The sequence below is a fragment of the Haliotis asinina genome, chromosome 10 (assembly GCF_037392515.1).
Source record: "Haliotis asinina isolate JCU_RB_2024 chromosome 10, JCU_Hal_asi_v2, whole genome shotgun sequence".
NCBI lineage: Eukaryota > Metazoa > Mollusca > Gastropoda > Lepetellida > Haliotidae > Haliotis > Haliotis asinina.
Genome location: NC_090289.1, coordinates 44670858 through 44690680, shown reverse-complemented (window position 1 = coordinate 44690680; position 19823 = coordinate 44670858). Strand labels below are relative to the sequence as shown.

At 40.6% G+C, this 19823-nt stretch overlaps 2 protein-coding genes across 2 annotated transcripts; both read left to right on the top strand.

Annotated features, from left to right (window-relative positions):
- The first annotated feature begins 52 nt into the window (after positions 1–52).
- On the top strand, positions 53–19414 carry LOC137297652 (uncharacterized). Its single transcript, XM_067829554.1, has 7 exons — positions 53–69; positions 1825–1937; positions 2598–2708; positions 3009–3110; positions 3253–3519; positions 17440–17504; positions 18186–19414. Exons 1-7 carry the CDS (start codon positions 53–55, stop codon positions 18390–18392), a joined length of 882 nt encoding a protein of 293 aa, XP_067685655.1. The 3' UTR covers positions 18393–19414.
- Positions 3874–5638, top strand: LOC137297651 (uncharacterized). The gene is made up of 2 exons (XM_067829553.1): positions 3874–3932; positions 4586–5638. The coding sequence occupies exons 1-2, from the start codon at positions 3897–3899 to the stop codon at positions 5492–5494; spliced, it is 945 nt and encodes a 314-aa protein (XP_067685654.1). The 5' UTR covers positions 3874–3896; the 3' UTR covers positions 5495–5638.
- Positions 19415–19823: the final 409 nt, after the last annotated feature.

Here is a 19823-nt window from a genome sequence, read left to right as displayed (position 1 = left end):
TTTTAGACCTCGGACCAGCCCACCAACGATTACCATAAAAATCTCTCATTCGATGAATTCAACTGAGAGGTAAGCAGGCTACCATATACTAGGTGTAGCCATGCAGGGTGAATTCATATTTCTACCCCATCTTCATACAACATTATTTCCTGTCTCAGTGGTAGAACATAACATCTTCGGACAATACGTTTGTGGTCTTTGTAATCACGAAATTAATCACCATTTAAGCTAATTAGCCTCGGGGTTTCGCTACCCAGTGGCGACACATTAGGTATTTACTGGGAGATTATTGATATAGTAATACTGCACTTGGCAAATTGATTCCATTTCTTTTCTTTTACATATTAAAAGACCAAGAAGGCGGATACACTGCATTACAATGTTTGACCTGGCCAGGGTGGATTCATGATATTATTTTGTTTGTGTTGCTTAGGGTGGCTACAAGACATTATCATGTTTGAAATAGACAGGGCAGTTACACTGCATTACAATGTTTGAACTGGTCAGGGTGGATTCATGATATTATTTTGTTTGTGTTGGTCAGAGTGGCTACAAGACATTATCATGTTTGAAATAGCCAGGGCAGTTACACTGCATTATTAACAATGTTTGACCTGGTTAGGGTGGATACATGCCAATACAGTGATTGAACTAATCCGGGTGGACATATGACGCATACTGTGTTTTGACCTGATAAGGATGAATACATGACACGTACTGGGCTGTATGGGCTGTTTATATCTCATATAGTTCAATTTAAATAGAACATTAAACACAGTCCCTCCCCATTTTATTCCAGTTAACATACTCTCTCCATATTCTAACCCAGTTAACATAATAACTCCACATTCTAACCCAGTGAACATAATCCCTCCGCATTCTAACCCAGTTAACATAATCCCTTCACATTCTAACCCAGTTAACATAATCCCTCCACATTCTAACCCAGTTAACATAATCCCTCCACATTCTAACCCAGTTAACATAATCCCTTCATATTCTAACCCGGTTAACATGTTCCCTCCACATTCTAACCCAGTTAACATAATCCCTCCACATTCTAACCAAGTTAACATAATACCCCAACTGTGACTAAAGGTACAGGTAACCATAATTATACTTTGATGTCTCCACTCTGCGTTTCAGTTATAGAGAACAGATCAGAAAGTTTATCCTCAAAAGTCACATACCCTCGTAGAGACCATACAGCATATTGATGCATGTTGAACCATTGAACAACGTTGGTCTCAAGTTCTAAATTTAGTTATCCAGCGCCTGCATTAATAAATAGTGAATGATTACACATTTTATAGGAATAACCTTTCGATGTGTCAACAGCAGAGCGCCACCATATGTGCTTAACTGAACAACGACAATGCATTGTGTATGTTAGGGATGAAGGACAAAACAGTATTAGTAAATTCCCCGAACTCTTCCAACTTTAGGTTACCTGACATTTTATTGTCATGAAGACATGAATGCCTATTGTTGTGTAGCCATAATAGGAGCGAATACCCAACATGTCAGAGAGGGAGGGAGAGGGTTTGCATTGTATGATATTATGGATCATTAGTACCATACTGTTGAAATGCAAATTACTTATCTTCTTCTTCTTTTTTTTAAAATGGATTTCATATTCTATTCCTAAATACATAAAGGACTATGTCGACTTTCGTCCAGCCCTCGTTAATAAATGACATTAAATATTTCCCTGTCTGTGTATTCTTTTGAGACCCCTTTACCTCACCCTCCACACAAACAGAAAACCCAAAGCTCCCGGTGGCCTTCAACATGCTGATGATGAGCATGAGCTCGGTGTTGCAGAATATCGCAAGCAGGAAAAGAAAGCCCTATACCTAACGTTCCGGAGAATGGGAGAGTGGCACTGGTCCCAGAACAGCCACAGAACCGAAGAAAGAAGACACAAGACCCAAAAGGTACATGAGTCTTCACACGTTTCAGCATAATCAGGAAACCGCAGTCATAACGAATGTTCCTGCTAAACTATACTAGGAATTATGCTATAGAAATTTACCATACCTAGTGACTAAGACACCATAGACATGGGCAACTAAGATACATTTGAATCTGCTTTGTTGTCCATTCTCCCTTGAATTGGCTCATAAACCTTTAAGCCATCTGACATAAAAAAACAACAAAAACGTGAGTTCCATATAATCGCTGAACACAAAAATCAGACGTTGAATAATCACGATTAAGTCTTAGGCACGCTAAACAAAAAGATTCCTCCTCTTGATGCAACTTGAACTTTCGTAATATAATTTAGTGATGTTTTGTATGGTTGTATACTGAAGTTCTAACACACAGGCATGTTTGTTTCAGCATTCTTGGTCTCCATCCTCTGTCGTTCCGAAACCGATGCATAAAATCAGGCCTAATCGTAATATCTGTTAGTACTGATACAACCGAGGAATGTGCTTCTATTTTAAAATAGATCTGTTTATGGATGTGAGAGTTAAACGAACACGTTAATACACCTTTGAATTTATCGTAGAGATATGTTGTTTTAATGGTATAGTTCGAAACCGATGCATAACATCAAGCCTAATCGTAATGTCTGTTGTCCGATTTTGTAGACATAGGTCGGAAATGGGGAGTCCCGGAAACAGGCATCCATGGCGTCAGCGCAGACGCGGTGTCAGCTGCCAACACAGCCAACTGTGTCCATGGCGGGATGGGTAACACATGTATGTACTGGTTCCCTTGGCATCGGCGCGTCACTTTTATTTGTGCGCGTATCAATTTTTCATTGCCATCTAATAAAATTATTTTAACTTGGTCGCGTCCCGATCATCCATTTGTCTACCATAAGAATGACTGTCTGTAAGGTCGAGTATGACTGAATCTACACCTCATTAACACGTACTAAACTGAAGCAGAAACCTGTTTCTCTCTCGTCACTTTTTTCTATTTGTACCCAAATATAATTTCATTCACTGACCTGGTGTTAATTACAGATATGTAACCTTCATTATTTTCAATTTCAGATAATTATTTTTACCCCCTTGGTCGTCAAGAGGAAGTCATCACGGCGATGATCAGTCAGTTGGGAATTGGAACACAGATTGACAATGTCCATAAACCGCAGGGTAAGTGACAATAGATGTTGTCCATTCTCTGTTGTCATTCTAAGAGGTTGGTGTGCAGTCATGCCCAATGGGTTTTTTCTTATTGCTACAGTCAATAATAATAATGTCTTGTTGCCAAGTAAAACTAGGTTCTGTGTTACAGACATAACTATGAGTGAAAGGAAATCACGAGTTCGGCTTGACAGTGAAAGTGATAAACAAGTAATGGTCGAAGATCACTCCCCGCAACACGGGCAACAGAGCGTTACAGATGTTGCGAAAGTCGTTGCTGCAGAAACGGCTACAGAGGCAACTTTAATAGCTGTTACAGAAACTGCTACAGGAGATGCCTCAGACGCTCCTGCAGAAGGTTCTACAGGAGATTCTTCAGCGTCTGGGAACGACGGCGAACCTCCTAATAATATCAAACGTAAGTGCAACACAGCAGATCGTCCAGTACGTTGACTGGTGTTTCCTTTTATCGGGGTATCGGGACCAGGAGGATGAATTGGCTCATAAAGGCATCTAACATTAAGGGCAACCAGAATGTGAGTTCCATATAATCGCTGAACACTAAAACCAGACGCTAAATGATAACGATTAAGTCTTATGAACACTGAAGGGAACGATTGCCATGCTCCTAGTGTTAGGAGCTCCTACAGAGCAATTTGCACTTTCGTGTTGTAATTTAGTGATATCTCGTAGAGTTGTATTAAAGTTCTAGAACACATTTTCTAATACTTCATCTATCACCAAAGGCATGTGATGTTTGTTTCAGAACCCTGGGTCTCCGCCCTCTATCGTTTCATGGGTATATTATTTCGAGGAGGAAACACATCTCAGGTAAGTAAAGACCTTTCACTCAATAACGAGTGATTCAACGTCTCAGCTTCGACTAGATCCATATATTGGGTGTTTTCAAACTGAATAACTTCTCATACAAATGTGCCATATTTATAAAAAACACATATTGAAATGTTCAGATCGAGTTAATAAAACTCCACTCTCGACAACATAGAAAGCAATTTTATGTAGTCAACATTGTGTCTACAGTGCGTGTACTCTGAGACCTAAGTGAGACCAGGGCCCACTTGCACAAAGCTGTCTTAGCTCTACGACTGTCTTAGCGTTTCTCTCATTGGAGAATGGGAGTTGCAATCATTGTAGCACTAAGATCGTTTTGTGCAAGTGGCCCTGAAGTGAGTTCCTGACTTAATGAGACTATTTTAACTCAATAGATTTTGTCACGTGAATAATGAATGACAATACAAGGGGGTACTGGCATTTGCATTTTAACGTTATGAGATGTCCTCAGCACATGTACATGGACCGTCAAATCGATGTTTCTTATATAGTGGGAAAAAACGGAAACAACTTGGAACATCCTTTTTATATTGGAATCATGGTATACTTTGTCAAAGTTAACTACAGTGTCTGTCTTTAATATCGGTTTTGTATGGAAACGTTGATAAATGCTATATATAATTTCATTTCAGCTTAAAGAGTGTTTGCCTGGTTTAGAGATTCGTGAGCCTGATATACAATTGCAGTCGAACGGCCTTTCACTTGGCAATGACGAAACTGAGCATGAAAATACAGAAGACTGTATAGAAGCAGACTGGGTCATGGTTTCAGAAGAAGATGCTGTATGTTCCACGTCTATCGTTCACGAGGCAATTCCTCGTGCTACTTCAGATACTGGTGACACCATCCATCACAAAGTAAAGGTCAGTCAGTCTACGGCAACACACCAGGGGCAAAGTATCCATATTGACAACATGGACCATGCCGACATGCCCTTTGACACTGGTGGAAGAGATGGGAATGATGGAAATGGAGGTTCCACATCAGCATGTGGCATACAAGGAGACAACCAAGAGATCCGACTCGGGAATCGAGTCAAGGAGAGCACTACTCCACATCAGAATCGACACTTAGAGAACGGTGGATACAGCAACATGACAAGGGACGTCGTAAACGGAGTCTATACTCCCTCCAGACAGGGAACAGAGATAGTGGAAATGCAACATAAGCACCTGCTAGAGCAGTGGAAAAAGATGGCTCAGAGAGACCAAGCCATTGTTAAGGAACTTTTAAACAACGTCATATTTCATGCAAGGAATCAACCAGAGGGACTTCGAACACTACTACCGATGCTGAGGATGATGTCACGTGATATAGAACCCGGTGTCCCTGTCCATCATAACGAGATCGATGATTCATATGTCAGGTTACTCATATTTGAACTGACAGATATTGGATGTGATCTGTCAAGGAAAACCGCAACAAACGTTGTTTGCTATATTTTAACCATTGGCAGAAACAATCCCAAATTACTGTTGGAAATTATGAAGAAAATGGACCATCTTGATAATATTAGGAATCATCGTATACCAGATAGATAATTCCCATGTATTTATAGTCAGCTATACTACTTTACTAACTGTACATAATAGACGAATTGTTTTCATTACTACCCTTTGGTAACTATGTTTACATGTGGCTCAAAAACGTAATGTTTTAGAAAGCTTAATAAAATCTTCAGACAATTTCATTGTCTCGGGTTATTATTAATTATTATCCAAACGTTATTGCACTTAACGTATCGAAGCATAGGTGTAACCGTCACGACCAGACGTAATGATATATTACCAAAAGGAACATTGCACTTATAATCTCTACACTGCCTTTGAATATTGAATTAAACGATGAATTAAGTGAAAATGAGGATTTGAATGCTCTTTTTTCATTTTGCTTTCGTTGTTGACGTCATTACTAATTACCAATGACATTTCTGTATTTGTAAATAACATTAGAATTAACTTGATTGCTCCTGGGCATAGAAGTACTGTTTTGAAGTTCGAAATTACCGATTTTTCTGGAAACAATAAATTGTACAGTTTCCTGTTGAATAAAGCTGAACGGACATGCTATTCTTTCCATCCTCATTTTCTTTTAATTCTCAGTTTAAATCGGCATTTAGAGTGTTGGCTTCAGAGATTATATGTTCAATGGTTACCTTCTAATTCTACGGATTTATAGGTGCGTGCTGGATACGTTGCAAATAAACCTTGATAAGATCTCGAATCCAACATAACAGAGAAGGCACGTATCTGCTAGGCGAATTCGACCTTTGGGGTTCGTTGTGTGGGGTTGCCCAGTGTAACAGAGAATAACCGTCCTCAAGGGTTTTCCCCAGATGATATTTATAGAATGCGCCAACCGGTTACACCTGTGAGCTTCACATGGGCCTGCCCAGTATAGCAGAGAATAACCGCCCTCAAGGGGTTTCCCCAGGTGATATTTATAGAATGCGCCAACCGGTTACACCTGTGAGCTTCACATGGGCCTGCCCAGTGTAGCAGAGGTTAACCGCCCTCAAGGGGTTTCCCCAGGTGATATTTATAGAATGCGCCAACGGGTTACACCTGTGAGCATCACTGGGGTTACGACTGTCACAAATATATATTATGCATGTAAAGGGCGAAACTGCATGGGTGCATATTTCAGTCTCATATTGAGTATGACTCATATCCTACTGTGGGAATTTCGTTTTTGGCACAATGTCACACCATGTACAAATGGATCAATGTAAACAATCAAATTTACATAGTAAGCATCGTTTATTGCATATGCATTACGCATATGTATCTCAGATCAATAATGCATCGGCCTTTCAGGCATTCTTTTCATCAATGGAATGTGTTCATGAACAGAAGCCACACTATCTATCGTGATGTTCATTATTTTGTCTTTATTGTTAACTATGACATTTTACTTGTAGTTACTATTGATACAATTTCTCCCTGTTTCTACGTCTTCTCGGGGAAATGAGACGTCTCTTTCAACGTTCTGTTAAAAATAAATCTGATGCAGTGTTAAGGGATATATCTGTCATTCACCTACATCACTGTTATCGTGAAATAATGTTATTCGGAAAAAGCAGGCATGTTATTACGCGAAAGCATTTTCCTTTATTTTGACAGAAAGTAATATCATCTGGCTACGATAATATCAATTGTAATATTATATTTTCGTAGAAGACGGAAGTGAGAAAAGGTCAACCATGTGTAATCACGACACACTACGTTTCATAGGTAAATCTATTTTTAGACCGCGGGCCTGCCCATCAACGATTACGATAAAAATCTCTCAGTCGATGAATTCAACTGAGAGGTAAGCAGGCACAACATATCCTAGGTGTAGCCATACAGGGTGAATTCATATTTCTACCCCATCTTCATACAAAATTATTTCCTGTTTCAATGGTAGAGCGTACCATAACATCTTCGGACAATACGTTTGGAGTCTTTGTAATCAAGAATTAGTCAGCATTTCAGCTAATTAGCCTCGGGGTTTCGCTACCCAGTGGCGACACATTAGGTATTTACTGGGAGATTATTGATATAGTTATACTCCACTTAGCAAATTGTTTCCATTTCTTTTCTTTTCTACATTAAACGATTAACAAGGCAGTTACACAGCATTACAATGTTTGAATTGGTCAGGATGGATTCATGATATTATTTTGTTTGTGTTGGTCAGGGTGGCTACATGACATTATCATGTTTGAAATAGACAGGGCAGTTACACTGCATTACAATGTTTGAACTGGTGAGGATGAATTCGTGATATTATTTTGTTTGTATTGGTCAGGGTGGCTACATGACATTATCATGTTTGAAATAGACAGGGCAGTTACACTGCATTACAATGTTTGAATTGGTCAGGTTGGATTCATGATATTATTTTGTTTGTGTTGGTCAGGGTGGCTACAGGACATTATCATGTTTGAAATAGCCAGGGCAGTTACACTGCATTACAATGTTTGAATTGGTCAGGTTGGATTCATGATATTATTTTGTTTGTGTTGGTCAGGGTGGCTACAGGACATTATCATGTTTGAAATAGCCAGGGCAGTTACACTGCATTACAATGTTTGAATTGGTCAGGTTGGATTCATGATATTATTTTGTTTGTGTTGGTCAGGGTGGCTACATGAAATTATCATGTTTGAAATAGACAGGGCATTTACACAGCATTACAATGTTTGAACTGGTCATGGTGGATTTATGTTATTATTTTGTTTGTGTTGGTCAGGGTGGCTACATGACATTATCATGTTTGAAATAGACAGGGCAGTTACACAGCATTACAATGTTTGAATTGGTCAGGTTGGATTTATGTTATTATTTTGTTTGTGTTGGTCAGGGTGGCTACATGACATTATCATGTTTGAAATAGCCAGGGCAGTTACACTGCATTACAATGTTTGAACTGGTGAGGATGGATTCATGTTATTACATTGTTTGTGTTGGTCAGGGTGGCTACATGACATTATTATGTTTGAAATGGCCAGGGCAGTTACACTGCGTTACAATCTTTGAACTGCTCTGGGTGGATACATGACATTACTGTGTTCGAACTGGTCAGGGTGGATGCATGACGTAGACTATGTTTGACATGGTCAGTGCTGACACGAGACATACTCTGTGTTTGAAGTAGTCAGGGTAGATACATGGCATTCATATGTTTGAATTGGTCATGGTGGATCCATGACATTACTATTTTTGAATGTGGTCAGGGTAGATGCATGGCAACACTGTGTTTGAAGTAGTCAAGGCGGTTACACGGCATTCATATGTTTGAATTGGTCAGGGTGAATTCATGTTATTATTTTGTTTGTGTTGGTCAGGGTGGCTACATGGCATTATCATGTTTGAACTAGTCAGGGCAGTTACACAGCACTACAATGTCTGAATTGATCATGATGGATTCGTGATATTATTTTTTTGTTTTGGTCAGGGTGGCTACATGGCATTGCTGTGTTTGAACTAGTCAGGGCAGTTACACAGCACTACAATGTCTGAACTGATCATGATGGATTCGTGATATTATTTTTTTTGTTTTGGTCAGGGTGGCTACATGGCATTGCTGTGTTTGAACTAGTCAGGGCAGTTACACAGAATTACAGTGTTTGAACTAGTCATTGTGGATTCGTGATATTATTTTGTTTCTTTTGGTCAGAGTGGCTACATGGCAACACTGTGTTTGAACTAGTCAAGGCGGTTACACGGCATTACAATGTTTGAATTGGTCATGATGGATTCATGATATTATTTTGTTTGTGTTGGTCAGAGTGGCTACATGACATTATCATGTTTGAAATAGTCAGGGCACTTGCACTGCATTACAATGTTTGAATTGGTCAGGTTGGATTCATGGTATTATTTTGTTTGTTTTGGTCAGGGTGGATACATGACAATACTGTATTTGAACTAGTCAGGGCAGTTACACAGCATTACAATGTCTGAATTGATCATGATGGATTCGTGATATTATTTGTTTTGTTTTGTTTTGGTCAGGGTGGCTACATGACATTATCATGTTTGAAATAGACAGGGCAGTTACACTGCTTTACAATGTTTGACCTGGTTACAGTGGATACATGACAATACTGTGATTGAACTAATCAAGGTGGACATATCCCGCATACTGTGTTTGAGCTGATAAGGATGAATGAAGGACACGTACTCTGTTGGAGCTGTTTATATCTCATATCGTTCAATTTAAATAGAAACACAGTCCCTTCCCATTCTAACCCAGTTAACATAATCCCTCCATATTCTAACCCAGTTAACATAATCCCTCCATATTCTAACCCAGTTCACATAATCTGCCCCCATTCTAACCCAGTTAACATAATTCCTCCACATTCTAACCCAGTTAACATAATCCCTCCACATTCTAACCCAGTTAACATAATCCCTCCACATTCTAACCCAGTTAACATAATCCCTCCACATTCTAACCCAGTTAACATAATCCCTCCACATTCTAACCAAGTTACAATAATACCCCAACTGTGACTAAAGGTACAAGTAATCATCATTATACTTTGATGTCTCCACTCTGCGTTTCAGTTATAGAGAACAGATCAGAAAGTTTATCCTCAAAAGTCACATACCCTCGTAGAGACCATACAGCATATTGATGCATGTTGAACCATTGAACAACGTTGGTCTCAAGTTCTAAATTTAGTTATCCAGAGTCTGCATTAATAAATAGTGAATGGTTACACATTTTATAGGAATAACCTTTCGATGTGTCAACAGCAGAGCGCCACCACATGTGCTTAACTGATCAACGACAATGCAATGTGCATGTTAGGGATGAAGGACAAAACAGTATTAGTAAATTCCCCGAACTCTTCCAACTTTAGGTTACCTGACATTTTATTGTCATGAAGACATGAATGCCTATTGTTGTGTAGCCATAATAGGAGCGAATGCCCAACATGTCTGAGACAGAGGGAGAGGGTTTGCATTGTATGGTATTATGGATCATTAGTTCCATACTTGAAATGCAAATTACTTTTCTACTTTTTTATTTATGTATTTATTTAATTTTTATTATTATTTACAGATTAGAATGAAAATGCAGCAGAGAGGGTTCGGGTGATCCTGGCACAGTCAGGCTGGTCAAGCTCATCATCAGCTCAGGGCCCTCGCCCCCTCTACACGCAGCCCAGACAGCGAATGGGACTTCTCCCAGGAAACACTGCCTAGTCGAACCCACCAAGAACTTTCCGGAGAATATGGAGGCTCCCCAACACTGCAGCCTTCTGCATTACCCAGATTGTCAGAAGGGCTGTGCTCCCGGTGGAGAACCCGGGCACTCTCCTGATCTGCGCCAAGAGATCAGGAGGTACCAAACCAAGGGCACCGAGAACAATGGGGAGCCTGACGACAGTGTACTTGGAATGCAATCGAGACATTTCAAAGGCGAAGTCCGCATATTTATCATGCTTTTCCTGAATCTTGCCAATCACATTGCTGTCAAAAGGGACAGAAAATTCTATGATATAAATAATTTCATTGGCTTTATCAAAAAGGACAAGATCAGGTTTGTTGGCTGGAATTCGTCTCAGGCTGTATATTGGCCTATTCCAGAGAAGTTTGAAAGCATCATTTTCCAGGACGCCCTGGACATGTTCAGGGTCGTACCATGGATGGACCTCAGAGTCAAAGCCACAGGCATAGCGGAGACGATTATAAAAGCAGCGAGCCATGCCATCATGTCTTTTAAGATATGTTGTTTGTGCCAAGGAAGGGCATCCACTGACAAGGTGTTGGACAGTCTCTGTAAAGTGATTGCAAAGACGACATTTCATATTGATATTTTCTTTAAGAATCACATTCTGGCGATTGCGAGTGGGAAGTGACTGGTCCTGAGCAGCAAAAAGGAAGCCCTCAGTTTCACATTTGAGACCAGCCGACTTCATCCAGGCGAAGGAGTCGCTTGGATTGCTGTTCTGTTCCACACACTGCATATACACACGATGCAATGGCTTCTCAGACAGCTTCTCCACAAAGGACCGACTCTGGGCAGACTTGGTGAAAGACTTCACCTGGTTTACTCCCATCACTGTACCGTCCAGCAGTACATCGCCATCAACAAAATCAACGTCAAATTTCAAATTGTGTCCAACAACCTTGGCACGCTTAAAGTAGCTGTGGAATTCCTTGCTTTCATCATGAATCTTGACGTGCATCACCAGAGAATCATCTGACAAATAAATATGTGCAAAAGTACACAATAAAATTCTGTCATGAAGAGCTTCCACATTAATCAAACCCCGACCTCCCGAATTGATTGGCATATATAAACGATTAAGAGAGGAACGAGGGTGGTGTGCTCTGTTATCAGACATGATCCTTCTGGTCAGGCGGTCAAGACTCTGGATGTCTTGTTTTGTCCAATCAACTACTCCAAAGGAGTAGGAGAGGACTGGCACAGCAAAGGTATTGGTGGCTTTGACTTTGTTTCGAGCATTTAGCTCTGAACTCCAGATTTTCTTTAAACGAGATTTATACTCGGCCCGAAGTTTATCTTGAATCAGGGCATTCTGGAGCTTGTCTCGAACTTGCATTCCAAGATAGGTGTAGGCCTGATCTTCCACAAGATGCTCAATAACTCCTCCCCCTTGTAACTTGACCGATCCATCACTAGTTACCTTGCCACGTTTCAGATGAAGAGTATTACATTTGTCGAGTCCAAATGTCATGCCAATATCATTAGAGAAGGACTCGACAAGGAGAACCTGTTCTTTCAAATTGGTCTCTCCTTTGGCAAGGAGCTCGATGTCATCCATATAGAGGAGATGAGTGAGAGGTGTTGGGGATCTGTGCTGAGGAGGTCCGGGATGGTACCCTTCCTCCCCGTTGAGCAGGAAACTCAAAGGATTTAGAGACAGACAAAAAAAGCAATGGACTGAAGGAGTCCCCCTGAAATATTCCCCTTCTGATTGGAATAGATTCCGATGTCTGCACCTCTCCTTGCGGGTACATCTCAAGTTGAGTCGACCAGCAACTCATTAAAGACTTGAGTAAATAAAGTAGTCGCTCAGGGAGGTCAGTAGTCGCTCAGGGAGGTCAGTAGTCGCTCAGGGAGGTCAGTAGTCGCTCAGGGAGGTCTTTAATTATTATTATGTTTTACAGATTAAAAATTGAAATGCAGCAGAGAGGGTTCGGGTGATCCTGGCACAGTCAGGCTGGTCAAGCTCATCATCAGCTCAGGGCCCTCGCCCCCTCTACACGCAGCCCAGACAGCGAATGTGACTTCTCCCAGGAAACACTGCCTAGTCGAACCCACCAAGAACTTTTCGGAGAATATGAAGGCTCCCCAACACTGCAGCCTTCTGCATTACCCAGATTGTCAGAAGGGCTGTGTTCCCGGTGGAGAACCCGGGCACTCTCCTGATCTGCGCCAAGAGATCAGGAGGTACCAAACCAAGGGCACCGAGAACAATGGGGAGCCTGACGACAGTGTACTTGGGATGCAAGCGAGACATTTCAAAGGCGAGGTCCGCATATTTATCATGCTTTTCCTGAATCTTGCCAATCACATTGCTGTCAAAAGGGACAGAAAATTCAATGATATAAATAATTTCATTGGCTTTATCAAAAAGGACAAGATCAGGTTTGTTGGCTGGAATTCGTCTCAGGCTGTATATTGGCCTATTCCAGAGAAGTTTGTAGTTGTCATTTTCCAGGACGCCCTGGACATGCTCAGCGTCGTACCATGGATGGACCTCGGAGTCAAAGCCACAGGCATGGCGGAGACGATAATAAAAGCAGCGAGCCATGCCATCATGTCTTTTAAGATATGTTGTTTGTGCCAGGGAAGGGCATCCACTAACAAGGTGTTGGACAGTCTCTGTAAATTGATTGCAAAGACGACATTTCATATTGATATTTTCTTTAAGAATCACATTCTGGCGATTGCGAGTGGGAAGTGACTGGTCCTGAGCAGCAAAAAGGAAGCCCTCAGTTTCACATTTGAGACCAGCCGACTTCATCCAGGCGAAGGAGTCGGTTGGATTGCTGTTCTGTTCCACACACTGCATATACACACGATGCAATGGCTTCTCAGAAAGCTTCTCCATAAAGGACCGACTCTGGGCAGACTTGGTGAAAGACTTCACCTGGTTTACTCCCATCACTGTACCGTCCAGCAGTACATCGCCATCAACAAAATCAACGTCAAATTTCAAATTGTGTCCAACAACCTTGGCACGCTTAAAGTAGCTGTGGAATTCCTTGCTTTCATCATGAATCTTGACGTGCATCACCAGAGGATCATCTGACAAATAAATATGTGCAAAAGTACACAATAAAATTCTGTCATGAAGAGCTTCCACATTAATCAAACCCCGTCCTCCCAAATTGATTGGCATATATAAACGATTAAGAGAGGAGCGAGGGTGGTGTGCTCTGTTATCAGACATGATCCTTCTGGTCAGGCGGTCAAGATTCTGGATGTCTTGTTTTGTCCAATCAACTACCCCAAAGGAATAGGAGAGGACTGGCACAGCAAAGGTATTGGTGGCTTTGACTTTGTTTCGAGCATTTAGCTCTGAACTCCAGATTTTCTTTAAACGAGATTTATACTCGGCCCGAAGTTTATCTTGAATCAGGGCATTCTGGAGCTTGTCTCGAACTTGCATTCCAAGATAGGTGTAGGCCTGATCTTCCACAAGATGCTCAATACCTCCTCCCCCTTGTAACTTGACCGATCCATCACTAGTTACCTTGCCACGTTTCAGATGAAGAGTATTACATTTGTCGAGTCCAAATGTCATGCCAATATCATTAGAGAAGGACTCGACAAGGAGAACCTGTTCTTTCAAATTGGTCTCTCCTTTGGCAAGGAGCTCGATGTCATCCATATAGAGGAGATGAGTGAGAGGTGTTGGGGATCTGTGCTGAGGAGGTCCGGGATGGTACCCTTCCTCCCCGTTGAGCAGGAAACTCAAAGGATTTAGAGACAGACAAAAAAAGCAATGGACTGAAGGAGTCCCCCTGAAATATTCCCCTTCTGATTGGAATAGATTGCGATGTCTGCACCTCTCCTTGCGAGTACATCTCAAGTTGAGTCGACCAGCAACTCATTAAAGACTTGAGTAAATCAAGTAGTCGCTCAGGGAGGTCAATACACTGAAGAGACTTCAGAATCCATTCGTGAGGGACAGAGTCGTATGCCTTTTTGTAGTCTATCCAGCACATGGAGAGGTTGCGGTGGTATGTTTTAGCCTCTTCCAAAATCATTTTCTGTACAAGAAGTTGATCCTTGCACCCCCAACATCCCTTTCTCGCCCCCTTCTGCTCTCTGTAAATTATCTCATTGGAAGAGCAGTAACATGACACGAGGTTTGACAAACACCCTGTGAATAATTTATATTGAGTATTTAGACATGTGATAGGGCGGAAGTTTTTGGGATCCGTCAAGTCTCCTTTTTTGGGAAGGAGTATTGTGCAACCTTTGCAGAACCATGGAGGAACATCACCTGTATCCACAAGAGAATTGAAACAGTGAAGGAGTGGTGCTTGGACACAGGGAAACAGTTTCCAATACCGGTTTCGAATGCCATCAGGCCCTGGAGCTGTATTAGATTTGGACTTTTTAATGACACTTTTCAGGCAATCTGGTGAGATGTAACAGACAAACGACCTAGTTACTTTCTCATGCATTGCATGGTCATAATCACTGACCCATGGTGCCTCCAGGTTACAGTTGCCGGGTACAGACCACAACTGTTTCCAGAACCTTTCATTGGCAGCCATGGGAGGCCGTTTATCATGCTCACCATCACCACTTGTTTTAAGTTGCCTATAGAATTGCTTTTCATTATTTTTGAAAAGTTTATTTTGTTTGATAAATTTGTTTCTCTTTTCCCATTTTTTCTTTCTTTCAGTCCAAATTTTTATTTTTGCCTTAAGGGAATCGACAATTTGGAGAAGTACCTTTTCTTTTGTTGTTTTGTACTGTAATTTTAATTATCTCCAAATTGCCTTTTGTCGTTTAGACATGGGATTCCCTGATGATCTTAGTTTCAGGCACAGCTCTATCCAGGAAATATATTTTCTAGTTTCTGTTAATTTTACTTGAAACCGGTTTTTTCTTGGTTTATTGTTAGTAGTATTAGAAGACTTTTCTTCGGAAACTGTGTGAAGTTCCTCCAAGGTTCGAGCGGCAGCATAGATACAACAATTTACTTCATGTAATGAACAGTCCACAGGAAGTTTTAAAGAGATAATTTCATTAAGTAAATCAATTTCATTTTTGGGAAAAGACACGTTAAGTTGTTTAATTGGCCTCCGTTTCTCTAAAGGTAAATCACAAATTTCCTCATAAATAGAAGTAAACAAAATATAAACAGGATTTTCGGTAAGGTCTGCAACTGAAGAAGAGGAATTATTATTATTATTATTATTATTATTATTTTAAATGGATTTCATATTCTATTCCTAAATACATAAAGGGCAATGTCGACTTTCTTTCAACCCTCATTAATAAATGACAATATTTCCCTGTCTGTGTATTCTTTTGAGACCCCTTTACCTCACCCTCCACACAAACAGAAAACCCAAAGCTCCCGGTGGCCTTCAACATGCTGATGATGAGCATGAGCTCGGTGTTGCAGAATATCGCAAGCAGGAAAAGAAAGCCCTATACCTAACGTTCCGGAGAATGGGAGAGTGGCACTGGTCCCAGAACAGCCACAGAACCGAAGAAAGAAGAAACAAGACCCAAAAGGTACATAAGTCTTCACACGTTTCAGTATAATCAGGAAACTGCGGTCATAACGAATGTTCCTGCTACACTATACTAGGAATTATGCTATAGAAATTAATCATACCTAGTGATTAAGACGCCATACACTTTGTTATAAGCCTGTTCGTCTAGACGTAGGCTACTGTATCCGCAGAAATGAAGATCTATTGATGCCATGGGTAACTAAGATACATTTGAATCTGCTGTGTAAGAAGTTGGGTAGGAATCAGACAATATCATGATTGTCATTATGGTAAGTGTCCCATGTCGTAAACGTGTGGTATAAAAGAACTATTTCTTTCACCTGCATTTAAAATTATGTTGGAAAAGGTTTTGTGGTTTTGATTAATATTGGGATATCAATATTAACTGTCTTAACAGACGGTTAATACTGACACCCTTACTACCTAATGTTGTAACAGTAGAATGGGTTTCCACTGTCATATAAAACGTGCATGAATGTTACAGTTAAATGCTCATGTTTACAGACACTGAATTGTTGCTTTAATAGTACTATTCGAAACAGATACAAAACATAAAGCCTATTAGTAATATCCCAATGTTCCATTTTGTAGAGTTAGATCGAAAATCGGATATCCCGCACACCAGCATCGAAGGCGCCACAGCAGACGCAGTGTTAACTGCCAACACAGCACAAATTGTCAATGGCGGGATGAATAACACATGTACGTACTGGTGCCTCATATAGTTACAAATACTTACATCACTACATGACTATATACCCTAATTTTATTCAATAAATTGAAGCTATGTCAATCTCAGATAAGTAACCTTCATTATTTTTAATTTCAGATACTGAAATCCCAAATATGGCATATGTTGAAAATTTGTATTGCAACATTCCCAGTGATCTTCCAGAAGAAGTCATGACGGAGATGATCACTCAATTGACAGTTGGAACACAGACTGGCAACAATGTCCATAACTCAACGCAGAGTAAGTGAGAATGGACGTTGTCCATTCTCCCTTGAATTGGCCATCTGACATAAAAAACAACAAAAACGTGAGTTCCATATAATCGCTGAACACTGAAATCAGATGTTGAATAATCACGATTAAGTCTTAGGCACGCTAAACAAATAGATCCCTCCTATTGATGCAACTTGAACTTTCGTGATATAATTTAGTGATCTTTTGTATGGTTGTATTAAAGTTCTAGCACACATTTTCCAGTTCTTCATCTATCACCAAAGGCATGTGATGTTTGTTTCAGCATCCTGGGTCTCCGCTCTGTATCGTTCCATGGGTATATTATTTCGAGGAAGAAACACATCTCAGGTAAGTAAAGACCTTTCACTCAATAACGAGTGATTCAACGTCTCACTTTCGACTAGATCCATATACTGGGTGTTTTACGTTTTCAAACTGAATAGGTTCTCATACAAATGTGCATATTTATAATAAATACATTTTGAAATGCGAAACCTCAAAAGCATGCTCAGATCGAGTTAGTAAAACTCTACTCTCGACAACATAGAAAGCAATTTTATGTAGTCAACACTGTGTCTACAGTGCGTGTACTCTGAGACCTCAGTGAGACCAGGACCCACTTGCACAAAGCCGTCTTAGCGCTACGACTATCTTAGCGTCTCTCTCATTGGAGAATGGGAGGTACAATCATTGTAGCACTAAGATCGTTTTGTGCAAGTAGCCCTGAAGTGTGTTCCTGTCTTAATGAGACTAATTAAACCCAATAGATTTTGTCACGTGAATAATGAATGACAATACAAGGGGGTACTGGCATTTACATTTCAACGTTATGAGACGTCCTCCTGTACATGTACAAGGACCGTCAAATCGATGTTTGTTATATAGTGGGAAAAAACGGAAACAACTTGGAACATCCTTTTTTATATTGAAATCATAGTATACTTTGTCAAACTTACCTACAGTGTTTGTCTTTAATATCGGTTTTATATGTAAACGTTGATAAATGCTTTATATATATTTTCATTTCAGCTTAAAGAGTGTTTGCCTGGTTTAGAGATTCGTGAGCCTGATTTACAATTGCAGTCGAACGGCCTTTCACTTGTCAGGTGTAACGAAAAAGCTGACCATGAAAATACAGAAGGCCGCATAGAAGAAGATGCAGTATATTCCACATCTATCGTCCACAACGAGGTAATTCCTCGTGCATCTTCAGATAGTGGAGACGCCATCCATTAAAAAGGAAGGGTCACTCAATCTACGGCAACACACCATATTGACACCAGTGACCATGCCGAAATGCCCTTTGATGGAAGAGATAGGAACGGTAGAACCGGAAGTTCAACATCAGCACGTGGCATACAAGTGAATGACCAAGCGATCCGGCTCTGGAGTCGAGTCAAGGTGTGCACTACTCCACATGACAATAGACACTTAGGGAACGGTGGAGACAGCAACATGACGAGGGATGCCGTAAACGGAGGCTATACTCCCTCCAGGCAGGGAACAGAGGTGGTGGAAATGCAACAAAAGCACCTGCTGGAGCAATGGAAGAAGATAGATCAGAGAGACCAAGCCATTGTTATGGAACTTTTAAACAACGTCATATTTCATGCAAGGAATCAACCAGAGGGACTTCGGACACTGCTACCGATGCTGAGGATGATGTCACGTGATATAGAACCCGGTGTCCCTGTCCAACATAACCAGATCGATAATGCATATGTCAGGTTACTCATATTTGAACTGACAGATATTGGATGTGATCTGTCAAGGAAAACCGCAACAAACGTTGTTTGCTATATTTTAACCATTGGCAGAAACAATCCCAAATTACTGTTGGAAATTGTCGAGAAAATGAACCTTCTTGATAATATTAGCAATCATACTTTCAATTCAGAATAACATTCTATGTATCATGGATAGGCTATGGACCATTGCCATGGTTACCCGTTCAAACTCATGATGTCATAACCTATTTAAGTGATCCATCTAGATACGCTCCACTGCTATTTTGACTTAACACGGACGTCGGATAATCAAGCTCATTAATATTGTAGGATAGACGTTTGGCATCTCCATGTTTTGCTTTCGTTGTTGACGTCATTACCAATTTAATGACATTTCTGTATTTGTGAATAACATTAGAATTAACTTGATTGCTCCTGGGCATAGAAGTTACTGTTTTGAAGTTCGGAATTGCCGATTTTTCTGGAAACAATAAATTGTCCATTTTCCTGTTGAATAAAGCTGAAAGAACATGGTATTCTTTCTCATTTTCTGTTAATTCACAGTTAAATTCGGAATTTAGAAAGAGCGTTGGCTTCTGAGATTACATGTTCAATGGTCGTCATGTCTACGCCTGACAGACCATCTTCTATACCTAGATAAACATAGAGTAATAACGAGGACATTGCACTAGCCTTAACATCATCTTACCTAGATTAGTTCCAGTAGGTGAAGAAGTCATACGCCGCTGCAGTATTCAGTGCTTGATATTCGAGGTCATTATTGAGCAATACATCTTACTTTAAGACTCGTGAAGATCCGTGTTGGAATTGGTCTTCGACAACCCAAGCTTGTCGTAAGAGGACACTTAACTAGATCGGGTGATCAGGCTCGCTGACTTGGTTGGCACGTCATGGTATCCCAGTTGCGTAGATCGACGCT

Excerpts from the sequence above, each read along its gene's own strand:
- LOC137297652 (XM_067829554.1), top strand. Across the intron at positions 3,111-3,252 it reads CAATGTCCATAAACCGCAGG|ACATAACTATGAGTGAAAGG; the intron begins GTAAGTGACAAT and ends TCTGTGTTACAG. Across the intron at positions 17,505-18,185 it reads GAGGAAGAAACACATCTCAG|CTTAAAGAGTGTTTGCCTGG; the intron begins GTAAGTAAAGAC and ends TTTTCATTTCAG.
- LOC137297651 (XM_067829553.1), top strand. The coding sequence starts at position 3,897 with ATGGGTATATTATTTCGAGGAGGAAACACATCTCAG. Across the intron at positions 3,933-4,585 it reads GAGGAGGAAACACATCTCAG|CTTAAAGAGTGTTTGCCTGG; the intron begins GTAAGTAAAGAC and ends ATTTCATTTCAG.